The 24,452-nt window shown below is 34.2% G+C and overlaps 1 protein-coding gene across 2 annotated transcripts in view; it reads left to right on the top strand.

Moving 5' to 3' along the window:
- LOC114324579 (putative aminopeptidase W07G4.4) overlaps positions 1 to 20,699 on the top strand; it is a 215,394-nt gene extending 194,695 nt beyond the window's left edge. For both annotated transcript variants that reach the window (XM_050653540.1, XM_028272444.2), the window contains exons 7-8: positions 13,553 to 13,747; positions 20,427 to 20,699. In XM_050653540.1, coding sequence (XP_050509497.1) covers positions 13,553 to 13,747; positions 20,427 to 20,593 — 362 coding nt within the window. In that variant the 3' untranslated portion in view covers positions 20,594 to 20,699. The remainder of the gene's footprint in view (positions 1 to 13,552; positions 13,748 to 20,426) is intronic.
- Positions 20,700 to 24,452: the final 3,753 nt, after the last annotated feature.

Genomic DNA, 24,452 nt, shown 5'->3' with positions numbered 1-24,452 from the left:
GTGTTAGTAGGAAATAGTGAAAGAGACTTAGAACAAAAACTGGAACAGTAGAGATAAGCTCTGGAGGAAAAAAGGTTTAAAACTTAGTAGGACAAAGACAGGGTATTTGCAATGTTCATTTAAAGATGGAGTTACTACAAATAAAATCGTATCTTTGGATGGTGAACTGATTGAAAAAAGCAATAGTTTTAAGTACCTGGGATCGGTATTACAGAGTAATGGAAAAATAGATGAAGATGCATGTAGTAGAATTAGGGCTAGATGGATGAAGTGGAAGGAAGCGAGTGGTGTGTTGTGTGACAGGAAAATTCCAATGAAGTTGAAGGGAAAATTCTATAAAACAGCCATAAGACCGGCTATGATTTACGGAACTGAATGTTGGACAGTGAAAAAGAAAGAGGAACAACGAATGCATGTGGCGGAAATTAGAATGCTTAGATGGATGAGTGGAGTGACAAAAAAGGATAAAATTAAAAATGAGTATATTAGGGGAAGTCTAGGTGTGGTACCAATTGATGCCAAAATGAGAGAGCATAGGTTGAGATGGTTTGGTCATGTTCAACCTCGAGAACGCTAATCACCCAATACGAAGAATTGTTGAAGTGCAGATACCTGGGAGGAGTAGGAGAGGAAGACCAAATAAGACGTCGGGGGAGACGGTTAGGCAGGACATGTTGGTAAAGGGGATTAATATTGATATGACCCAAGATAGAATGTATGGAGAAATGCAATTAGGGAAGCCGACCCCGCATAGGGATAAGGCAAAGAGAATGATGATGAATTTAATGAAAGGCTAACAAATCAATTGTATGTTATGTCCGACAAAATACATGGGGCCTTTTCGTAATCTGACTTTCCAAATTTTTAAACTGTTCCACAATTAAAACTTCCCCTGTTCCAGTGTTCCCGTACATCGAAGTTTGTCGGACTAGACACCCTTAACAAAATTTTAGCTTGCTATTAATCAACTCTTTTTTGTACGCGGGATCCAGGCCTATAACATTACATTACATTATTTTACCATCTTTAGACGTCTGTCACAGTTGCAGTTGTCATACTCGTCCGATACGTCTGAAGGTGGGAAACTGTGTCTTCTTCTTAAGGTGCCTATCCGTTCCGGATGTTGGCGATCAGCATGGCTATCCTAACTTTGCTTGCTGCTATTCTGAATAGTCCGGTTGTCGATGTATTAAACCACTTTCTCAGGTTTTGAAGCCAAGATATTCTTCTTCTCCCAGGTCCTCTCTTTCCAAATACCTTGCCTTGAAGAATGAGTTGCAACAAGCCATATCTCTGTTCATTCCTCATAACATGGCCAAGATATTCTAGTTTGCGCTTTTTGATTGTGTTAATAATCTCGCATTCCTTGCCTATTCTACGTAGAACCTCAACATTAGTCACACGATCCACCCACGAAATTCTCAAAATGCGCCTGTAACACCACATCTCGAATGCCTCGAGTTTTCTCAAAGAAGCCTCGGAAAGTGTCCAGGCCTCTATTCCGTATAATAACGTAGAAAATATCTGATGATAGAGATTTTGGTAGCAAGAGGTAAATCGTGGCTTCTGAAAGAGACTTCATCATTATGAACGCTGATCTCGCTTTTCCTATGCGTTGTTTTATTTCACTTGAGTGGTCCCACTGGCTGTTTATGTTGGTACCAAGGTATGTGTAGCTGTTGACCCTGTCAATTAGTTGTTGGTTAACCAAAAGCTGCGTATTTAATATTTCTCGCACTGACTACCATGTACTTTGTTTTTTTCGTATTGAGATTAAGTCCGTATTCTCTACTTATATCTGATATGCGCGACATTATTCTATAGCGATACGCTTTAATTACTATTTCGCTAATTTTAATTTTAATATTTTTTCTCAAAAGCGAAACAACTTAGTCATTCGAAATTCACATTAAATTAAACACAAAAATGCTAAGAGTGAAACGACTTTACTCTGTCAACATCTGCTTCCTTACCCACAGTTATCATATCAGACCATTATGTCAACAAAGAATGCATCGAAATTGTTTTCTTAAAACTGCGAAAGTGTACGCCAGACCTAGTGATTTATTGACAGCTGGTCAAAGTAAAAGAAACACAAACATATTTATCGTTTGTGGTTTTTTTCTTTAGTCACTACACAACACGTGAACGGTTCACACACACACCGACTCTACCCTCTCCGAGAGACCTAAACGGAGCACATTTTCGTTACAACAATAAAATTGCCGTTTGTTTTATTATATTCATTTTTAATTAAATTCTGGCAACTCACCCATTGGAATATTGGTGACCCCCGCGAGTATTTTAAACCGCCGCGAAAATTTAACAAAAGTTAGTGTTAATAATATATTTTTGCCGGTTAATAATATACAGTGAACATCAAGAATGACGACCAGTGCCAACAATAGTGTTTCAGATCGGATTGCAGTGGCCATCGGGAAATTGACAGCCGAATTAGCTGACATGAAAATCCAGCTAGCTAGCTTGTCGCATGCTCGAGCACAAGCTAACACATACCGTCGAAACCGTAGCAACTCAAGACGAAGACCATATCCTAGAGACAGTAGCTACAGTAGGGAACATAATAGTGACATATTATGTTGGTATCACTACCGTTTTGGTGACCAAGCTCAAAAGTCGCGGGCAGTCGGTAAATGCGGCATCCGATCGAAGCCCAAAGTCTCGCCGCCTTTTCGTAACAGACTATGATACAAAAAAACAGTTTTTAATCGACACCGGAGCCGATCTGTGCGTTTTCCCGCGAAAATATGTACGGGGTGCACGCGAAAAGACTTCATACGAACTATACGCGGCCAATGACACTAAAATCGCGACGTACGGCTATGTGAACTTGATATTAAACATCGGACTACGGCGTGATTTTACGTGGCGATTCGTAGTGGCGGACATTTCAAAGCCCATTATCGGAGCTGATTTTCTTTCCTATTTCGCGCTCCTAGTGGACATTGCTAACCAGTGCTTAGTAGACAGTACGACAACCCTTCGAACAAAGGGACTCGTTAAAGAGTGTTTCGACGGCAGCGTAAAGACTATTGCGGAAGCGTCGCGTTACCACCAACTGCTGCTACGATTTCCGGAAATCACGCGACCTGCCGGTATCGTGAAAGACATTCAACATCAAACGAAGCACCACATCGATACAACACCAGGTCCACCCGTTTTTTCGAAGCCTCGACGATTAGCACCTGACAAACTGCAATGGGCTAAAAAAGAGTTCGAAAATCTTCTACGACTAGGCATCATAAGACCATCGAAAAGTAACTGGTCTACTCCACTGCACATGGTCCCGAAGAAAGGTGAGGAATGGAGACCCTGCGGAGATTATCGACGTCTAAACCAAAAAACAGTTCCAGATCGATATCCAATTCCGCACATCGAAGATTTCGGTCAGGCGCTAGCTGGTAAGACAATTTTCTCTACAATAGATTTAGTGAGAGCATACAACCAGATACCAGTAGCCACCGAAGACATACCAAAAACCGCCGTTACCACACCATTTGGGCTGTACGAATACTTATATATGCCTTTTGGTTTACGAAACGCAGGACAGACATTCCAGCGTTTCATAGACGAGATTTTACGTGGTCTAGACTTCGCCTACGCGTACATCGATGACATTCTCATTGCATCAGAATCCGAAGAGCAGCATATGACGCATTTGGAAGAGATTTTCAAAAGGCTCAAGCAGTTTGGCGTTGTGATAAATCCAGCGAAGTGTCAATTCGGCAAAAATGAGATTACCTTTTTGGGATACACAGTATCAGACGGAGGACTCACACCTCCACAAGAAAAAGTAGCAGCTGTACAAAATTTCACTCAGCCAAAAACAGTGAAAGACCTACGCAGATTTCTAGGTATGTTAAACTTCTACCGAAGGTTCATACCCAATGCAGCTGAGCTACAAGCACCACTACATGATGCCCTAAAAGGTAATGTCAAAGGAAAAGCACCAATCGAATGGACACCACAGCGAATCCAAGCCTTTGACGACTGCAAAAACAGTTTAGCTAACGCTGCTTTACTGAGCCACCCTGTAAACGATGTTGATATCTCCATCACTTGTGATGCTTCTGATTTTTGTGCGGGAGCTGTACTACAACAAAAAACGGATACAGGTATGAAACCTTTAGCTTTCTTTTCTAAGAAATTCTCACCTAGCGAAAAGAAATATAGTGCATACGACAGAGAACTATTAGCTATATATCTAGCCATAAAACACTTCAGACATAAGATCGAAGGCAAGGACATAACGATATACACAGACCAGAAACCAATCACCTTCGCCTTTACTCAGAAGCTAGATAAATGTAGTCCTAGACAGTTTAGATATTTAGACTATATAGGACAGTTTTGCACTAACATTCAGCACATTTCTGGTTTAACAAATATTGTGGCAGACGCACTATCTCGAGTCGATAGCATCAAGAAAAATATCGACATCACTGACTTAGCTCTCGCACAAGAAACTGATCCAGAACTGCATAATTTTTTAAGTGAGAAAACATCACTACAAATAAAGAAAATACGCTTTTCCGAACAAAACGTGAGTTTGTACTGTGACATATCAACATCTACAGCCAGACCATTTGTACCGAAACCACTTCGAATGGCAATTTTTCGCACCATGCATAACCTAGCACATCCCGGAATCAACAGTTCTGTGAAGATGATCACACAGCGATATGTTTGGCCATCCATTAAATCAGATGTGAGCAAATGGACTCGAGCGTGTCTACAGTGCCAAAAATCGAAAATATCGCGCCACATTGTTTCACCTACTGGAAGTTTTCTACCACCTTCCAGCCGATTCGAACATGTCCACATAGACATTATAGTGATGCCGGTTTCAGAAGGAAACAGATACTGTTTAACATGCGTCGATCGTTTCACACGTTGGCCAGAAGCTTTCCCGACGCCTAATCAAGAAGCAGACACAGTAGCCAGAACATTTTTTTCTGGTTGGATAGCTCGTTTCGGCACTCCCAAGCGCATCACAACAGATCAAGGCCGACAATTCGAATCGCATCTCTTCAAGTCATTATGCAAATTAACTGGAACTTCCCATTTAAGGACAACCGTCTATCATCCGCAAGCAAATGGTATGATAGAAAGGTTTCATCGACAGTTAAAAGCAGCAATTCGATGTCATGAAAACATCCGATGGACCGAAAGCCTACCTTCAGTGTTACTGGGCATACGAGCAGCGTGGAGAGAAGATTTAGGTACTTCCGCCGCCGAACTCGTGTACGAAGAACCATTGTGTTTGCCAGGTGAACTATTGTTTTCGTCACAAAGAAATACCGACGACAATGCTCACATTTATTTAAAAACGCTTCGAAACCATTTCGAAAACCTCCGTCCTACGCAACCGTCGCATCATGGATCCAAAAGTACCTTTATTTTCAAAGACATGAAAACCACCTCTCACGTTTTCATCCGCCGTGATACAATCAAAAGCAGCTTAGAAAACCCATATCACGGGCCTTTTCCAGTTGTTAAGCGAGGTGACAAGACTTTTGTCGTCCGGGTAAATGGAAAACAATCAACAATTTCCATAGACAGATTGAAACCAGCGTACGAGCTTCACGACTCTACCCATCACGAAACAAAAGAAATGACAGTATCCAGCAAAATAGACAACAGACCGAGAAGAAGAGCAAGATTTACTGGAAACTACCAAGAGAGTGTCAGCTTACAGTGTATTAAGTGATTTTTCGTTCTCCTCGTATAAACTTTGCATTTTTTTTCTATTTTCAATTTTCATTATAATTTGTATATATTATGTATTATCTATCGTCTTAGTCTCTCGGAAGAGGGTGTATAGCGATACGCTTTAATTACTATTTCGCTAATTTTAATTTTAATATTTTTTCTCAAAAGCGAAACAACTTAGTCATTCGAAATTCACATTAAATTAAACACAAAAATGCTAAGAGTGAAATGGCTTTACTCTGTCAACATCTGTTTTCTCACCCACATAAATTAGTTATCATATCAGACCATTATGTCAACAAAGAATGCATCGAAATTGTTTTCTTAAAACTGCGAAAGTGTACGCCAGACCTAGTGATTTATTGACAGCTGGTCAAAGTAAAAGAAACACAAACATATTTATCGTTTGTGGTTTTTTCTTTAGTCACTACACAACACGTGAACGGTTCACACACACACACACACACACCGACTCGACCCTCTCCGAGAGACCTAAACGGAACACATTTTCGTTACAACAATAAAATTACCGTTTGTTTTATTATATTCATTTTTAATTAAATTCCGGCAACTCACCCATTGGAATAATTCTTTGCAAACCATCTAGACTGTCTGCAAAAACTACAGCGTCGTCGGCATATCTAATGTTGTTCAGACGCACTCCATTGACTAATATGCATTCCTGTAGTTCTCCCAGCGCTTGCTCGAAGATACATTCAGAGTATATATTAAACAGCACCGGGGACAGGATGCATCCTTGCCTCACTCCTCTATCTATGGAGACTGCCTCTGTCAATTGGTCATCCACTTTAATATTGGCAGTTTGGTTGTAATACAAATTATATATGATTCTCAAGTCTCTATCATCTACTCCCGCTTCTTTCAAGATGTTTATGAGTTTAACTGTGTAATGTAATGTTAATTTATACGTTTATATCGATAATTTCCACCTCTGATAGTTCGATTTCTTTTTATCTCACAACTTAATATGTTTTCCATCTTTTGCGTTATTTTGCCGGTTATCAGCGCGCTTATCATTATATAAGAGTGTGGTTAGCCCTGCGTTGGTGTACGGCGGTAAAGTGTGGCCTGTAAAGAACATTAAGGAAAAGAAGATAGAGGTAGCTAAAATAAACATGTTACGGTGGATGTTAGTTAAGACTAAGAAGCATGGTCAAGAGCGACTTGATTAAGGAAAGAGCCAGAATGACTACAGTCTGAAAAATAATTCAACAACAACGACCGCAATAGTTTGGCCAGGTCCGCCATAGAAATAAAAACTATGTGGGATGATGGATAAAGCTTTTAGACGTGCTTTAGTAAACAGCGAAGAAGGAGGAAGGCGACGGATAGGAAAGATTTGGTGAACATTACGAAAACAGGTAACGAGACCTACTAAAGTAGCATATTATATTACTGAAAGACGGGAATTCAATTAGATCGGTAGAAATATAGATAGACATTGGGGCTATTTTAGAGGAGAATTTTACCAAGTATTATGCGTGCAATAAAGCCAATAACAGCGAAAAATGGAGAAGAATGAACTATGAGATAAGTGACACGATTAAGAGAGAAGATAATATAGTTCCATACATCAAACCAAAGACTTAGATGTGAACTAGATTTCCTTATTAAGAAAGTTACCAGTTAGACATCAGAAAGAAAACTACTGAGAGGAAGATCTAAAGAAAAATGGGACAGCAGCACCATTTTATTTTCCAATCTGGTTTATTTTCATTTGTTTCGTTGAATCGCTTATTTCTAATCGATTCATTTTCTTCCATTCTTGTTTCGTTGACTCACTTATTTCTAATTGATTCATTTTTTTCCATTCTTTCTGAGTTCCACAGTCTATCAAGTTCTATAGTTTTATAGAAGCTTTCTCGGGATTTCCCTTCTATTTCTTACATACTACACTATTTTTTTAATACAATACATTCTCCGTTTTCACAAATACTGCAAAATAAAACTTCAAAAAGGGGTAAACCCTCTAGTTGGATGTATACCTTCAATATAACAACGTGGAATGAAGTAGACACTTCTGTTGTATGTAGGCATATAAATTTATTAAAATTCTTAAAATTTATCCACAAGGGAGTGGAAGTACAAAACGTTTTCGATCAAACTGGCCATCATCAGTGTAAACCTGGAAATAAGTGAACCGCTAAGATTAAAAAGCAAAAGGGTGAAATTTTGACAGTTGAAAAAATAAGAAAGTGTGGTTACTTACGTCCAGTGTACAAGTAATTGTAACTAGCCACTTCAATAGGTGTAAAAACCTCTAACTTACATTATTGTTACATTCTGTATTAAAAAGTAGTCGACATAAAGTCGATGTCTTAAGATTTTAAAGATCACATGTGAATGTATTTCATCCTTGCTCGAAAATTGCACAAGGTACTTGTGTTCTAGTCAAACTGAATATTAGACAGTTTGGACCAAACTGTCTAATATTCAGTTGGTCGTTAACCCCTCACTAGAATATCACGACCAACTGAATATTAGACAGTTTGGTCCAAACTGTCTAATATTCAGTTGGTCGTTAATCTCTCACTAGAACTCAAGTACATTGTGTGCCAGATTCTGGCACCAAACTGTCTAATATTCAGTTGGTCGTTAACCTCTCACTAGAACACAAGTACCTTGTGCAATTTTCGAGCAAGGATGAAATACATTCACATGTGATCTTTAAAATCTTAAGATATAGACTTTATGTCGACTACTTTTTAATACAGAATGTAACAATAATGTAATTTAGAGATTTTTATACCTACTGAAGTGGCTAATTACAATTACTTGTACACTGGACGTAAGTAACCACACTTTCTTATTTTTTCAACTGTCAAAATTTCACCCTTTTGCTTTTTAATCTTAGTGGTTCACTTATTTCCAGGTTTACACTGATGATGGCCAGTTTGACCGAAAACGTTCTGTACTTCCACTCCCTTGTGGATAAATTTTAAGAATTTTAATAAATTCATATGCCTACATACAACAGAAGTGTTTACTTCGTTCCACGTTGTTACTGCAAAATACTTATTTTGCCTTCATATGTAAAAATCCCATTGAAATTAGCCAATATATTTATTTACAATTTAGATATTTCGAATCCAACACTGACTTCAGCAGTGAAAGAAATGCCACCTACAGTGAATTCGTGATACTATTTCTGAAATAATTAAATGACCCTTAGGAGAAATACCGCTGACCGTTATTCGGTCAAAAAAATGGCACACAACTCTTTACAATATGCTCGCACTCAAGATTTATCTCTTGTACTAGTGCTGCGGGGTACTCTCTTGATGATAAACCTACTTGCGGTACATCGTTTATATATCTTTTTTATTATCGCTCAAGCAGGATTATTCCGCCTGTATATAAGGTGTTTTATTAATAATTGAAAATATTTTAAGTGGAGATTACTCGGCTCAAAATATTTAGGTTTAACTCAAATCACTTAAATAAAATGTGGCCCCTTACTGAGTTACAGGGTGTTTTATTTAAATACTTAAAAACTATTCATATCTATTACTTTAAAACCATTTAACATATCATCCTTATCATATAAGTGATTATATTCAAAATAAGATAGCTAAAAGGAACTACAACGTTAACGGGTTTTTATTATTTCATATGGTCAATGGACATCTATATATGAAAAAACCGCGGAGTGCTACCATTTAAAGGGGTGCGTTTTTGAGAAATGGGTGAATTAGTCCCTGGGCACAGGTTACATTAGGGTGAGTTCTATGCACTTTTGGTACAAACATATCTACATAAAAATTGTTCCTGGTTAAATTTCCTATCTAAATATCACTTTTTACAGTCAATGGTACTTTTTTTTTACAAAAATATATTCAAAAGAAAAAGCACAAAGAGACCTAAGAAAAGAAATTTTGTTTTTTGTCCCATAACTTTCGTCCACGAGGATATAGGTATAGACATTGCTTTACAGAAAAATACTTACATATTTCTTCTTTAAAATGTGGTTTAGTAGAAGTAATTAGGATTTATAGTTTTCGAAATATGATTTTTCAAAGTTTGCCTCTCACAGCAATTTTGGGCAATTTTCCTTGTTATTTCGCAAATATTGTTCTGTAACTTTTTTCTACGTAACTTTAGGTATATGCATTGGTACACCTAATAGGAATAGAAATCAATTACCTTTAAAATGGTCTACTGTATAACGTTGTACGACTTTTTTTTAAAGAGATTATGGTTTTTCAAGGTTTTATACTTTTAACGATTTTTTATAATATAATATAAACATAAAAAAACCTTTTTATATAATATATTATATATTAAGTATATCATAATATTATATTATATATAGTATATATAATATAATATTATATTATATATTATATATTGTATAATACCTAATATAAAAAATAATATCTTTTACATTTTTTACGATTATAACCATAAATCATATTTTTGAAATTTCTCATTATTTTTTTTCTTGTACATGAGTATACGATATATTGCTCAATAAAGAGGGCTTACTTTCTGTTCTTTAAAATGGTGTATCATCTATATTTAAATTTTAAAAAATTTCAAAATCAAAGTCCATCTCTTAGTTAGCATTAGCTTCAATATCTTCTTCTGACACCTCAGTTATTTTAGAGTTCCCACAATTAGTACCCATGCACATGCACCCTTTGCAGAATATTGAACAACTAATTCCTATCTTCTTACAACCGTAGTTTTTTGTACATCCTTTGGTACATTTACATGCTATTTTTTCAAGCAAAGCTTGTGGTGCAGGAGCTTTGACAGTAAATATTGGAATTAATCCATATTTTGAAGTTTGCCCGGCCGAGTCAAGTGGATCCAAAGTATTACATAAAAAATAAGATTCAATCATAAATCATAACACACAATCACACAAAAAGTTATAATGAGGAATTTAAAAAATAATCCTAAAATCAAAAATCGTTGCAAGTACTTATTACATTTTGAAAAAGCATATCTTATTCAAAAATAATCGTAGAATTTTTTATAATACGCCATTTTAAAGTAAACAGAATAAGCTTTCTTTTTTATTGTATAATATATACCTAAACTTAGAAAAAAAAGTTATAATGGGAAATTAAAAAATAATCATAAAAAATATAAAAACTCGTTAAAAGTATAAAGTCTTGAAAAAGATAACCTCTTTAAAAGAAGTCGTACAGCATTATACAGTAGAACATTTTAAAGGTAATTGATTTCTATTCCTCTTACATGTACCATTGCATATGCCTAAAGTTACGTAGAAAAAAGTTACAGAACAATATTTGCGAAAAAAACAAGGAAAATTGCCCAAAATTGCTGTGAGTGGTGAACTTTGAAAAATCATATTTCGAAAACTTTAAATCCTAATGACCTCTACTAAACACCATTTTAAAGAAAAAATATGTAAGTTTTTTTTCTGTGAAGCAATGTCTATACCTATATCCCCGTCGACAAAAGTTATGGGACAAAAAACAAAATGTCTTTCTTTTGGGTTCCTTTGTGCTTTTTCTTTTGAATATATTTTTGTAAAAAAAAGTATCTTTGACTTTAAAAAATTATATTTAGACAGGAAATTTAACCAAGAGCAATTTTTATGTAGACGTGTTTGTACCAAAAGTGCATAGAACCCACCCTAATGTAACCTGTGCCCAGGGACTAATTCACCCATTTCTCAAAAACGCACCCCTTTAAATGGTAGCACTCCGCGGTTTTTTCATATATAGAGATTCATTGACCTTATGGAATAATAAAACACCGTTAACGTTGTAGCGTTGTTGTAGTTCCTTTCTATAGTACATAATCAATAGCCTAATACTTGACATAAAGTGTAGGTGCTGTATACCCTATTAAATTGTGTTAAATAAACTTTTCTGGCTACTACCAGAGGCTAGACAGACTAAAGTGAATGGTTGACTCTTTCCAAATTCTACGCCACTGGCGAAATTCCTATTTTAGCACAATTTTTCAATTCTTTAATACCGTCTATGGAAATAATATACTCTTCATTCGTAACGACAAAGTCATTGTTTTTGGAGATACAGTCGACTCTCGTTAATTCGAAACTCTAGGGACTTTTAAAATATTACGAATTATTGAGTGTTTGAAATATCACATGGTTCGAAATTTGTGAGGGAAAATAAACATATCTTCGAATTATTAAGTGTTGATCAATAATTATTATTTATTAACTGCTATTCTATAACGATGACAAAAGTTTGTAGGTACATTCATGTACATACATGTATGTATTATTAATGTGAATTAATCAATCTTTCGAAAGAACTGTATTATACTGGTTTGCTTCAAAGCACATCTGCTGCTCCGAGTGCCCAATAATTTTTTTTAAGGGAAAAAATGCCTGAAATGCTTTTTTATCACTTTCGTTTTGTAGACAGAAGGTTTGTAAGGTATCGAATGAGGATCTTGCTTCCTTAACTGACACCTCTACCTCTGACAACATCTTCATCTACTTGAACAAAGTCAGAAAAACTCACACCGCTGATGTCAACTAATGGTTCTATTGCTGGTTCTTCATCATCCATAAGTATTGGAAGATTTTCCTGATCTTATTTTAAGAAACCGGATGTTTTGAAGCAGGTACAGAAAAAGAAAGTACAGAAGAAAAAGTACAGAAAACTGTACTTACTATAATCTTTCCGCATCTTTCTCTCTGCAACTTTGAATTGTCGAGTGCTGGAGGCCGATGAGTTCGAATTACCAAGTGCATAAAAATGTATTGATTTAGTTCCAAATATAAAGAGATTTTGTAGGGAACTCGTGATAACTTTGAATTATAGAGAGGTTCGAATTATCGCAGGTTTGAATTAACGCGAGTCGACTGTATTTGAAGTTAAAAATGATACGGCACAGATGTGTTGATTAATTGTGCCCCTTCATTTTTAACTACAAATATCTCGAAAACTAATGATTTTATGGTTACGAATGAAGAGTATATTATTTACATAAAAAGTATTGGACAATCTAAAGATATTTTCTAAAATGGCAATTCCGTCAGTGGCGTAGAATTTGGGAAGGGTCAACCATCCACTTTCCCCTATCGTACGTGTTGGTTAGTAACCAGAAACTTTTATTAAACATAATTTAGTAGGTTGTACAGCACCTACACTTTTGGCAAGTAGGATAAGGATAAATTTGTCAAATAAGTACTTTTAAATTACTGGGTACAAATAATTTTTAAATTTTTAAATCAAACATCCTGTAACTCTGTAAGAAACAGCACGATCAAAGAACAATCTGACCGTGGGAATAGGTAGTTGAAGTAGTCTATTATTATATAGGGTGTCCCAAAAGTAGCGGAACGGTCGAATATTTCTCGAAATAAACATAGTACCGAAAAACTGAAAAATACATGTCCAATAATTTTTAAAAATGTATCGAATGACATAAAACACGACACCCCACTCCACCCCTTAAAGGTGGAACTTTAAAATCTTAAATGGAAACCCCCAGTTTTTATTTCAGATTTAGATTCCTTGCGTAAAGGTAAGTAACTTTTATTTAAACCATCAGGATAAAAAAACCATTTATCCTGATGTCATAGGTAAATAATAGAAACGGTCTAAGATCTCGAGAAATACATTTCCAAATGAAAAACAAAAAATACGTGTTTAATATTTTTCAAGAACCTATCGAATGGCATCACACCCACTCCACAACTTGGAGGTGGGGTGTTATTATCAAAAATTATGTGTGTTATTATTAATCAGAAATTATCAAAAATTATTAGTTTAATTTTTATTTCTGTAGCTTTCTCTTGGTCAGAATATCCTATGAATGAATCTAATATATTTTTTCATTGCAGCTATGGACAATGGGCCAGCGAAAAAAACACAGAATGCAGAAAAGTTGCAAGCTGCTGGAGACAAGATCGGAGACATGTTTGAAATTTCCAGAATTCGTCGAGATGATTTTAAGCATCACAAAGGAGAATGCGAAGGAGACGATTTGATCCAAAGTGCTGCAAAACCATCGACGCTGGTTTCGAGAGGACATCAAGGTACTTTATTTTTATTTATTTTTTGTTACACGATAAAAAAATGTTGATCTAATTTTGAAATAATATTCGGACCTTGTGTTCAAGAAAATATTTTTATCTATGATTTTCAAAAATGTTCTCGATATTGTGTTTCTGTGTGTTTAGTTTTTTTCTTTAGTCTGGGTAGATTCCGTCTTTAGAGCACTGCTAACTCTTGAATATTTGTATGTATACTGAAACTTGAATATTTTTGTTTTATCTCTTCAATTTTTTCAGTCTTTGTTTTTTGAATGTATGTTGAAAACTTGATTTATGTATAAGATGAAGCATACTATCGGTTTTGTCGTCATTTTTGTTTTACCATATGTATTTCATTCTTACAAAAGCCACCAAAAATACATGTTTTAACCCATGTATTTTTGGTGGCTTAGCATGTAGAGCTTGCAAAAAACACTGATGATGCTCTCTTGAGAGCGAAAACGTTCTGTTTTTTAATGTAGCCCTTTATTGGGGTTTTAAAATAAATATACCTTTCACACAGAAGATTTTTTTTCTTCAATTTTTGTAATTAACGGTATACAGCCAGCTACAGGAATTTTTTTTCCTTATGGATCACAATCAATAGGTATAAACAAAACAGAATATCTTAGAATAAATGACGAAGAAAGAGACCCACAACTCTCTATTAGAAATACAAAAAATACGAAAGACCGAAGTGTGATACAAACCTTAGAGTACCCAGTAGCGCGTCATTAATATTTTTGTTTTTCGAAAATTCTGCTAACTTTCAACAATGCGGCAACAGTGCGTCGGCAGTACAACAGTGACAGTGACATTAATAGTATCAAAAACAATAATTATTGTACTCATAGGTGCGCTAAATGTTGCCAAGTCAATCAAGTCCGATTTCTTGTTATAAATAATCGATTTTTAGTAGTTCCAATGTAACACAAACTCTAAGCATGGGATAAAAAAGTTTATTTGAAGAAAGTGTATTTTTTTGTTCTTCTTAATGGTGGTACATGCTCGTTTTTGTAATATTTTATTTAATTATAGAGTAATTTCCACATATTAATATATTTCTCAAATTGGACTCTGTACCGCCATTCTTCACTATGTTACGAATATGTGTGCCAAATATCTCGACAAAATATTCAAAATTAAAGCTATAATCTTGGAACCAGATTTCCGCGCGCTAATATGGCCTCTTAGGTAAACCCGTTACTTTGGTGGTCTCCTAAAATTAGTTTTCGAACAAAAATGACAATCTACAAGTCGCTTGTAGAATCCCTTTTAACGCATGAATCTGAATGTTGGGAAATGACAATTAAAGAGAAGAAAAAACTGGAAGTAGTAGAAATGGACTATGTAAAAAGAGCGTTATAGATATCCTGACTTGGCCACATCCCAAAAAGAAGAAAAACAGGAAGGATTTACAATACCGTAGATACAATAAAGTCCAAACAACTTTTGTAGTAAGGGCATGTAATCAGTGGCGGCGCCTGGTGTAAAATATTGGGGGTGCACACATAATATTAAGATATAAAAATAGCTTGAGACCCTATTTCCGTAGGTAAAATTTTTTGAGTGTCGTCAAATTGTAAAAATCAAAGGACCTTATTAAAAATTACAATAAATAATGTATTTTATTGACTTAAAATTATAATTTAGTGTTTAAATGTTACAAGCAAGTTTTGAAACGAAAGTCAGTTGCCTTTTTTTTGGATAAATTATTCACAACCAAATTCAGTAAAATTTGGAATTTCTTGAATCATTTTTTTTTAATTGAAAACATTGCGAGTGCAGTTAATCGATCCTGGCCCATAGCTATTCTAAGAAAAGTTTTGATACGTTTCATTGCAGAGAGACATCGTTCTGTTTCTGCAGTTGTCACTGGCATCGTAACAAGTAATTGAAGAATTCAAATTATTTCAGAAAAATCATCTTGTAAATTATTTTTAATCAAAAATTTAGTTAAGTGGACTGCGCCGGATAGTTAAAATGGTATCTTCTATTTTATTCATTATGCTTCCTCTGCTCCAAATATGTCCTTCACACCTACACAATTTGTAAGTTTTTACACAAATCTCCATTTTAAATAATCATTTATAATCCCGACCTTTACATTTTGGTACATTTTTAATTAACAAATTTGGTTTCGGCATTTTTAATTTTTCTTCTAAATATAATGAAGAAAATTTAATTGATTTTAAATATTCACGCTAACATTTACACCCACAAATCCTTCTATTCTTAATATTAAATCTATAATAATAGAAGAAGACAACCAATAATCCAACCCTGATGAAGTTGAGTAAGATAAAGTTAAAATAAATAAAATAAAATATAAATTCAAAAATAGATATTTACAATTATAAAAATAATAATTCAATATAAAATAAATAAATAAAAGTAATAATTCAATACATAATTCATAAAAAAAAATAAAAAAAAAAAAAAACTACCAACTCTCTTCTGAAAATAGAGGGACTGTCTTTATAACTTAGAAGGGAGTTGATAGTACCAAAAATATTTTAAATTGTTTATTTAAATTTGTTTGTTATACGTAATTAAGAGATTATGGCAAATTGTTATTGTAAAAATAGATTTAATAGTTGAGTAAAAAATGTAAAAATATAAAAAAAAATATCTGTAATCCCATCAGGAAAAAACGACCTGGATTAGTCACTAGAGGCCAGGTCATATGTATAAATAATAAATAAATAAAAAAAAAAAATATTCTTAATATTGTTCCGAAATTCGAACTTCACGAAAGCAAAATTTAAAGGTACGTGTGCTGTGCACGTTAAAAACACCATAAGATCACATCAGATCACATCCAACTTGTGCTCTTGTGGCCATCTAAACTTGTGGGCTATAGCGGGTAGCGGGGCGGGTGGTGAGTTGTATTTTGCCTTATGAAAAGTCATTGGGATAGGAACCACCGTAAGAGCGGTGAACGAGGGATTCTGTCTAAGGCCTCGCATCCGTGAAGTTTCTCCTTTGAAATAGAATAAAAATAATTAAATGTTACCTGTTAGATAGGTACCGTTCAAGTATTACGTAACGCAGGTTGGGGGGGTCAAAAATCTTCAAAAATTGCGTTACGAAATAGTTAAACGCCCATTAGAGTGAGTTACGTGGGAGGGAGGGGGGGGGTCAAAAATCTTCAAAAATCGCGTTACGTAATACTTGATCGCTCCCATACTTATAAACTCATTGGATCTGTTATTTGGAATTTCAATTATTACTGTATAGTTAGATTAAAATGTTATTTACAGAATTATAAATTTTACATATATATGAATGTTGGTGTGAAAATAATTTTGGGGGTTCACGTGCACATGTGCACTTATGGAGAAACCGCCACTGCATGTAATGCGAATAAAAGATGAATAATGACCAAAACAGGCCTTAAACTATGTTCTATGAAATAGAAGAAAAAAAGAAAGACCAGTATTATAATGGAGAGAAGCAGTCAGAGGAAAAATAAGAGATAGATCGATAAATGAGGAGGAACGGACCGACCGAAAAAGGTGGAGATCAAAATGCGGAATGCGGCAGAGGATGTAGGGCCCCCGTAGATATACCTATAGGTTTTATAAGTTCGGTGTTGAAATTCGTCATAATTTTTTTTTCTTTATTTATCAGAGGTAAAGCTAGGATAGTAAGGCGTTCTAGATAAATTCATTTGAATTGGTAAAATTCAACGTCATCTTTGAAAGCTGCACATGTCCGGCATGGTCCGATATTCAGCCCTATTCTGTAACTTTTAACAAATCGAATAGAAATGACCAAGTCGAATCGTAATTACTTGACATCGGAATGTTTGATATATATCGCCTCATTTTCGTGTTTGGATTCTCATTCTGTAACTCACATCGTAAGCGAGTAAATCGAAATCGACAATTTCTATTTGACGCAGTCAGGAGGGGTAACAATCCCGCATTCTCAAGCGAAATTAGTGTTCTGTGACCTGCTTGTTACTGGTTCTAAATTTGAAATACGACAACGTTGCCGTATCTTCAATTTTTTATACTCAACATCACATTAACAGTTGCATTTAAAACATAGTTTTTTGAAATAACAAAAAAGAAAAGTTTTGAAAAGTAAACCATAAAATATTAGTGTAAATATTGGACACAAAAACCTCAAAAGGTGATAAATGGTTTTAAATCAAAGTTAATTAAAATAAAAAAGAAGATAAACTGATAAATAAAAAAGATGGGCACGCCAGGTTTTCTCAACACGACTATACCTTATCGGCAGAGTCTACAAGAAGTGTACGGTAAATTGAAGCTGTAATTACAAAAGACGAAATGTGTATGTCTTTGTACTCACTTTATAACGCTCAAAAAATTACGGGATATGGAAATGCATATTTTTTTATAATTCTTATATCAAAGTTACGCGTGAAGTTAGTCGTATTGATGACAGTTGAAAAAACGTGGGCGACCGAAAAAAGATAAATGAAGATAAGGTATATACTCGTACAATCTTAAGATTTGATTCCATCTAAAATAACTGATAAACAACTTTTCCCAAAAACGTCGTTTTTTCTATAATTATTTTCTTTTCTATAAGCGTTGATTAATACAAATACAAGTAAACTGGTATAATATATTTATCAATCAACGGTATGTATAAGTCTATCTTTATATTTTAAACGTTTTTGTACAATCGATTTTTGTACATTATGCCATTGATTGAAATTCTACAAGAAATAAATAAAACATGTTTGGCAACACTGACTGGCAAACATTTAGCATTCAGATGTCAATGTCAAGTATGCTACAGAAATTTAAAGGTTAGGTTCAATGCATACTCGTACAACATGTCACATGTCTAAATTAATTATACAATTCCCTACGACCACCACCGTAAATACCACCACATACTAAAAATTAAGCAGATACAAAAGGTAAAAATACTATAAATAATGATAAATAAGTAGTAATAAATTATTTTTATTAGATATAAAATATAAACGTCAAAACAAAGTACAATGCGATTGCGTCAAACACAATTCCGATATCGAAATCTAATTTCGACAGGGTAAATGGTGTCGAAGTCATTTCTATTCACTATTTCGATTGTAGAGATTCCGAGGGAGTTATGGAATACCGATTTTGATTATTTGTATTCTACTTGGCTACTTTTATTCGATTTTCCTGACTTCTATCATCGAAATGAGTTACAGAATAGGCATGATTATATTCGTTATTTTCTCAAATCGTAATTGCTGATTAGGTATTGTTCATTTTTTAAGTCCAGGTGTACCTATCTCCTTTACTATTAGTTTTTAATTTAATCTGGCCTCATGCTGTGTAGGGACTATTTTTAAAATATAGCAGTGTCTGGATATGCTTTTATTGATTTGATAGTGATGAAGTTATCAGAGTATGTCCACTTGATATATCCAGATCACTGTTTTCTCGTATTCGTCTTCTTATTCTTGTAGTTCCTATAAGTTTTGGATATTGGCGACCATCATGACAATCTATACTTGGCACACTGCTGCTCTGAAAATATTTGTGGTTGCTGTGTTGAATCACATACGTAGATTTTTCAGCCAGGAAATTCTTCGTCTTTCTGGTTTTCGGTTTCCTTCGTTTCTATGCTTTCGTTTTTATTGTGGTCAACGGCTCTTTTTCTTTTTTGCGTTGTGAATAGAACCCCCTGATTAGTAAGGTGGTAGGTATAAGATATCTTCAGGATTCCACGATAAAGCCTCATTTCGAAAGTATTCTTTCGAAAACTACATTTCGTATTCATCAATTTTGTTTTTATATTCGATACTATACAATGAATTATTAGATAGAGGATAGAGGGAAGTCAAACAATAAGGAATGCACGTAATTTTCCCCTTGTTGCCATATTCTGAATTTGAAAAAATATATAGGGAATAATCAGATTTTTTTGACATACCATTCCTATTATAGCGAGCATTTCATTGGCTAGAATTCGTGACGAGTTTATATGACATCATTATTATATTTGGCGAGATTGTAAATGGTAACTGACGTCTGTCATAATATTGGAGGTTAAATAATATAATGTCAAATTATTGTTTTCAGATTATATTTTATTTATTTAGTTTATATTTTAATGACAGTTTATTTTTTAACCATTTCCCGTCCCTATTCTTGATTGATCGATTAGATTCGTAATAGTTTTCTTGTATGGTAGGTTTAGTTAGGCGTTAATTTTAAGAAATGTTGCTAGCTAAATTGACACAGCTCCAAAGACCATAAAAGAAGAAGAAAAAAATAAACAAACCAAAATCTTAAATAACCTTCTATATTACAACATACAACATGACACTTATTACAGATCTTTGTTTCACACTCTTAAAGACAAAGAGAAACAGTGTAGCCGGTAGCTGTTTTGGTAGATAGACATATATTTTTTATACAGCAGCGCTTTCTGCTAAACCTAACGATAGCGAAAGAACTAATATATTAGGAAAAATTTATTGAATTTGTTTGTAGTCAAGTTTGTTTGTACTGGTGGGTTATGATGTCATTAAATCTATTATGTGCATTCCTAATTGTTTGACTTTTAGTTTATATTGAGTTTATAACTGAAACAATGATCAAGTATTGCTACAAACAAAAAACTGTTAATTTGATTTATTTCGCGTACTGCATATAAAAATATTCTAGTATCCATTGTCTCATACCGATTTAATTTTTTGTAGGTCCTGGAGCATTTCTCATGGTGGCTTCGGGTTTGGACAAGCATGGCTCAGCAAGTGATGTGCCTCTAAGGTACACTCATCTGGATATAGCAGGTTCCGCCGGTACCTTTCCTCTTCCTGGAACAGGTGCTCCAGTACTCGCATTGGCACAAGCTTATCTGTTATAAATATCACAAAATTCTTTATATTATAATACATGTTTTTTTTTCTTTTGTAATGTAATTTGCGATAATTGCCGATTGGTATAATTCCTAATAAATATTCTGATTTAGATTTGATATTTACATCCTTCCGATTATCCATCTACATTACACTTTCCTTTAACATCACCATTATGACTATATTACCATTACGATCAAGAATCAGCTCTTTAGGATTACCATTACGACTACTGGCAAAATTTTTGGCTGATCTGCTACACACATACATAAGGAAAACGGACTCACGACAAAAACACGAGCCTTTTTATGGAGCGTATAAAACACGTTATTATCGCGCCTAGAGCCCTTGTTAGTTAGCTTTGATATAGGTTCATTATTCGCCAATGTTTCAGCAGAAGAATTTCTAGAAATTATACGTAGAAAATATCCAATATCACAGGATACATTGCTTACAGAACACCTGTTTCATATACACCAGAGATACAGATAACTTGTAGGAACACCGATGGGTTTGCCATTGTCACCCGGAATAGTACATATTTTTATGCAAGATATAGAAACAGAAGCAATACAAACAGCAGAACATAGACGCAAACTGTGGCTTAGGTACCATAACGACAAATTTATTATCTGGGCATATGGAGAAGAAAATCTAAACACATTCTTGTAGCACATCAGCAATCATGCACTGAACGAATATTAGGAAAATACCAGGTTCAGACCGGGGGTTCAATACAGGTTCAGACCGGGGGAGGTCGACGATTAATTCCATACATACAGTGGAGCAAATAATTCAAAAATTGAGAGAATACAACAGAGAAATGCACCTAATATTCATGGATTTCAAAAGCGCTTTTGATACAACCAATCGGACAAAAATGATGGAGCAGCTAGAGAATGTTGGAATCCCTGAAAAATTAAGACATATGCTAACAGTGAGCCTAAAGAACACCAGAGCAAGGATCAGTTACAACGGAAAAACTTCTAAGGAGATTAATGTACACAAAGGCGTAAAACAAGGTGACTCTCTCTCTCCGACAGTATTTCTGACAGTATCAGATATTGACATAATCTGTAATCATGAGGATGACAAACTTGCAAACAAACACATTATTACAGATCAACTTCAAATAGTAACATATGCAGATGATTCAGTCATCACAGCGAAGACGAAGATAACAGTTGCAGTTGGAAAAAATTACATATGGAAGCGAAGAGAATAATAGGACTAGAGATAAACCAGCTCACAGCGAAATACATGGCGATAGGGAAAGATGACTCAACTCAGAAATATCTAATAACACAGAACCATAAATTTGAAACTGTATCCATCTTTAGCTACTTAGGAGTAAAAATAGGGAAAACCGGAAAAAGAGAGAACAGAGGAAAGAATTCTGAAGGACAGAAAAACATCTATACGGTAGAAATCTGCTGAGAACCAAGACTCTAAGTATAATATGAACCTATAATATAAGACCTTAATAAGACTTGGTGTTACATATGGAATGGAAACAATGACGATTAACAAGAAAGAGGAAGATAGCCTTCTGAAATTTGAAAGAAAAATAATGAGAACAATACTGGGCCACAATGTAACAAGAGAGGGAGAAATAAGAATGAAAACAAATGCAGAAATTGAAGAAAAATGAAAGAGAGAAAATATAGTCAGATACAAAAACTCAACCGAACGCAAATACGGGACATTTAGGCGTCCCGAGATACTTTTTCGGGACACCGGGACAAATCGTTAAAAAACGGGACAATCCCGTTTTTACGGGACGTTTGGTCACCTTACTTTTGGGGGTATCCAGTATCTTAAAAACTTGGCGGGATAAAAAAAATTGCAGGTATTTTTGGATCCAAAAGTTAGTTGAAAACCTCTCACATATTTAAGAAATGGAATTTGATGTTTTCCTATAATATTATTCGATTGAGTTGAGAGATACCTTATTAATTAAGATCATACAATAAATCAGTCAGCCAAGTTTCCTTACAGATCGTCCAATTCCAATGATATTTTCTATGCCATTTAACAAAAATAATAATCAAGGATAAAAAATTACGCTTCATTAATCTATAAATCCCATAAAACAGACTACTGAACAGTGTGTTAGATATTAAATTGATTTTTATTAATATATCTTTAACACTATAAACTATAAATAAATTAAAATGCATGTAAATGCCACAATTAACCTTTAGATTAGATTCATTACTATAGATTAAACTTAATATAATTTATATGCATAAATTTGCCATTAATCTTCTATATTGCATTTTTAATAATAATAAAACAAATATTTAGAATTTAAATTCTTAAAATTGACCCTCAACTTTGACCGTGCCTGTTGCCTCTACGACGAATAAGATTTATTACCATTAATGCAATACTGTTATAATTCATAGATAGCAATTTTTATTTTTTGATAAATTTAGTAGAATTAAATGCATAGAAGAATATCATTTTAAATTTTCTGTTGTTGTACTCTTTCAAATGAAATTGTCAGGATAAAGTGGGAGAAACGCCTGTCCTACTCCTACCAGCAAAAAGCAATCCTTCATGTTGGCTGATTATTTTCTCGACGTTGAAGATGCTCAAACCATCTTAACCTATGCTCCTTCATCTTAACAATAATTTTTGCCATCCCTAAACTTCTCCCAATATGCTTATTCTTAATTTTATCCTCTTTTGTCACTCCACTCACCCATCTAGCAGACTAATTTCCGCCAACTGGATTCGTCGTTCCTCTTTTCTTTTAGCAGCCTGACATTCAGTTCCGTATATCCTATATCATAGCCCGTATAATAACAGTTTTATAAATGTGAATTTTCCCTTTATTGAAATTTTTCTGTCACACAACACACCACTCGCTTGCTTCCATTTTAGCCATCTAACCACAATTCTATTGCATGCATCTCCATCTATTTCTCCATGTTGTTCTGAAGCTATTTTCTTGTGGCATTTTTATAATAAATTACTTTTAATGGGAAATAAGCCACAATTTTACCAAAAAAATAATTTTATTAACGTTTCGAAGCCCAAATCAGGTTTCGTTGTCAAAATACAAAATATCTTTATCTCCATTATTGGCTAATATATTTATGGAGGATTTCGATACTAATTTAATTTCTAAACAAAATTTAAAACCCACAGTATGGTGGAGATATGTAGATGATGTTGGATACATCCCTAAATATTATAAACGATCAAGAAGATACAATAAAATTTACAATGGAAAAGGAATATAATAACACTCTACCTTTCCTCGATGTTCTAGTATCAAAGAAGGATACTGGATATGAGACTCAAGTGTATAGAAAACCAACACACACCAACAGATATCTCAATTACAAATCAAATCACAACATCAACGTTAAGAAGGGAGTCATTAAATCCTTATATGATAGAGCCAAAATTACTTGTTCTAACGAAAATTCATTGTTAGAAGAAAAACAATTGTTAACATCTGTTTTATTAAAAAATGATTATCCATTATCGTTTATAAATAAGGAATTGTCAAGACTGGATCGAATAAAACAGAGCAACGTAGAACGGGATCCTATTACATCCACAAGAAATAATACGAGGAAAATAACAATACCATATATAAAAGGACTATCCGAGAAACTTAAAACAATGGGAAATAAATTCAACATTTCAACAACATTCAAAACAACAAACACATTGTGACCTATTCTATCTAAAACTAAACCTAACTGTGAACAAGAAAAAACAAAGAATTGTATTTATAAAATACCTTGTGATTGCGAACAATTTTATTTGAACAAGAAAAGGTAAACAAGGTAAACCTAACTGTGAACAAGAAAAAACAAAGAATTGTATTTATAAAATACCTTGTGATTG

The sequence above is a fragment of the Diabrotica virgifera genome, chromosome 6 (genome assembly GCF_917563875.1).
Source record: "Diabrotica virgifera virgifera chromosome 6, PGI_DIABVI_V3a".
Taxonomy (NCBI): Eukaryota; Metazoa; Arthropoda; class Insecta; order Coleoptera; family Chrysomelidae; genus Diabrotica; species Diabrotica virgifera.
The sequence above is the reverse complement of the archived record's forward strand: the minus strand, read 5'-3'. Positions and strand labels throughout refer to the sequence as shown.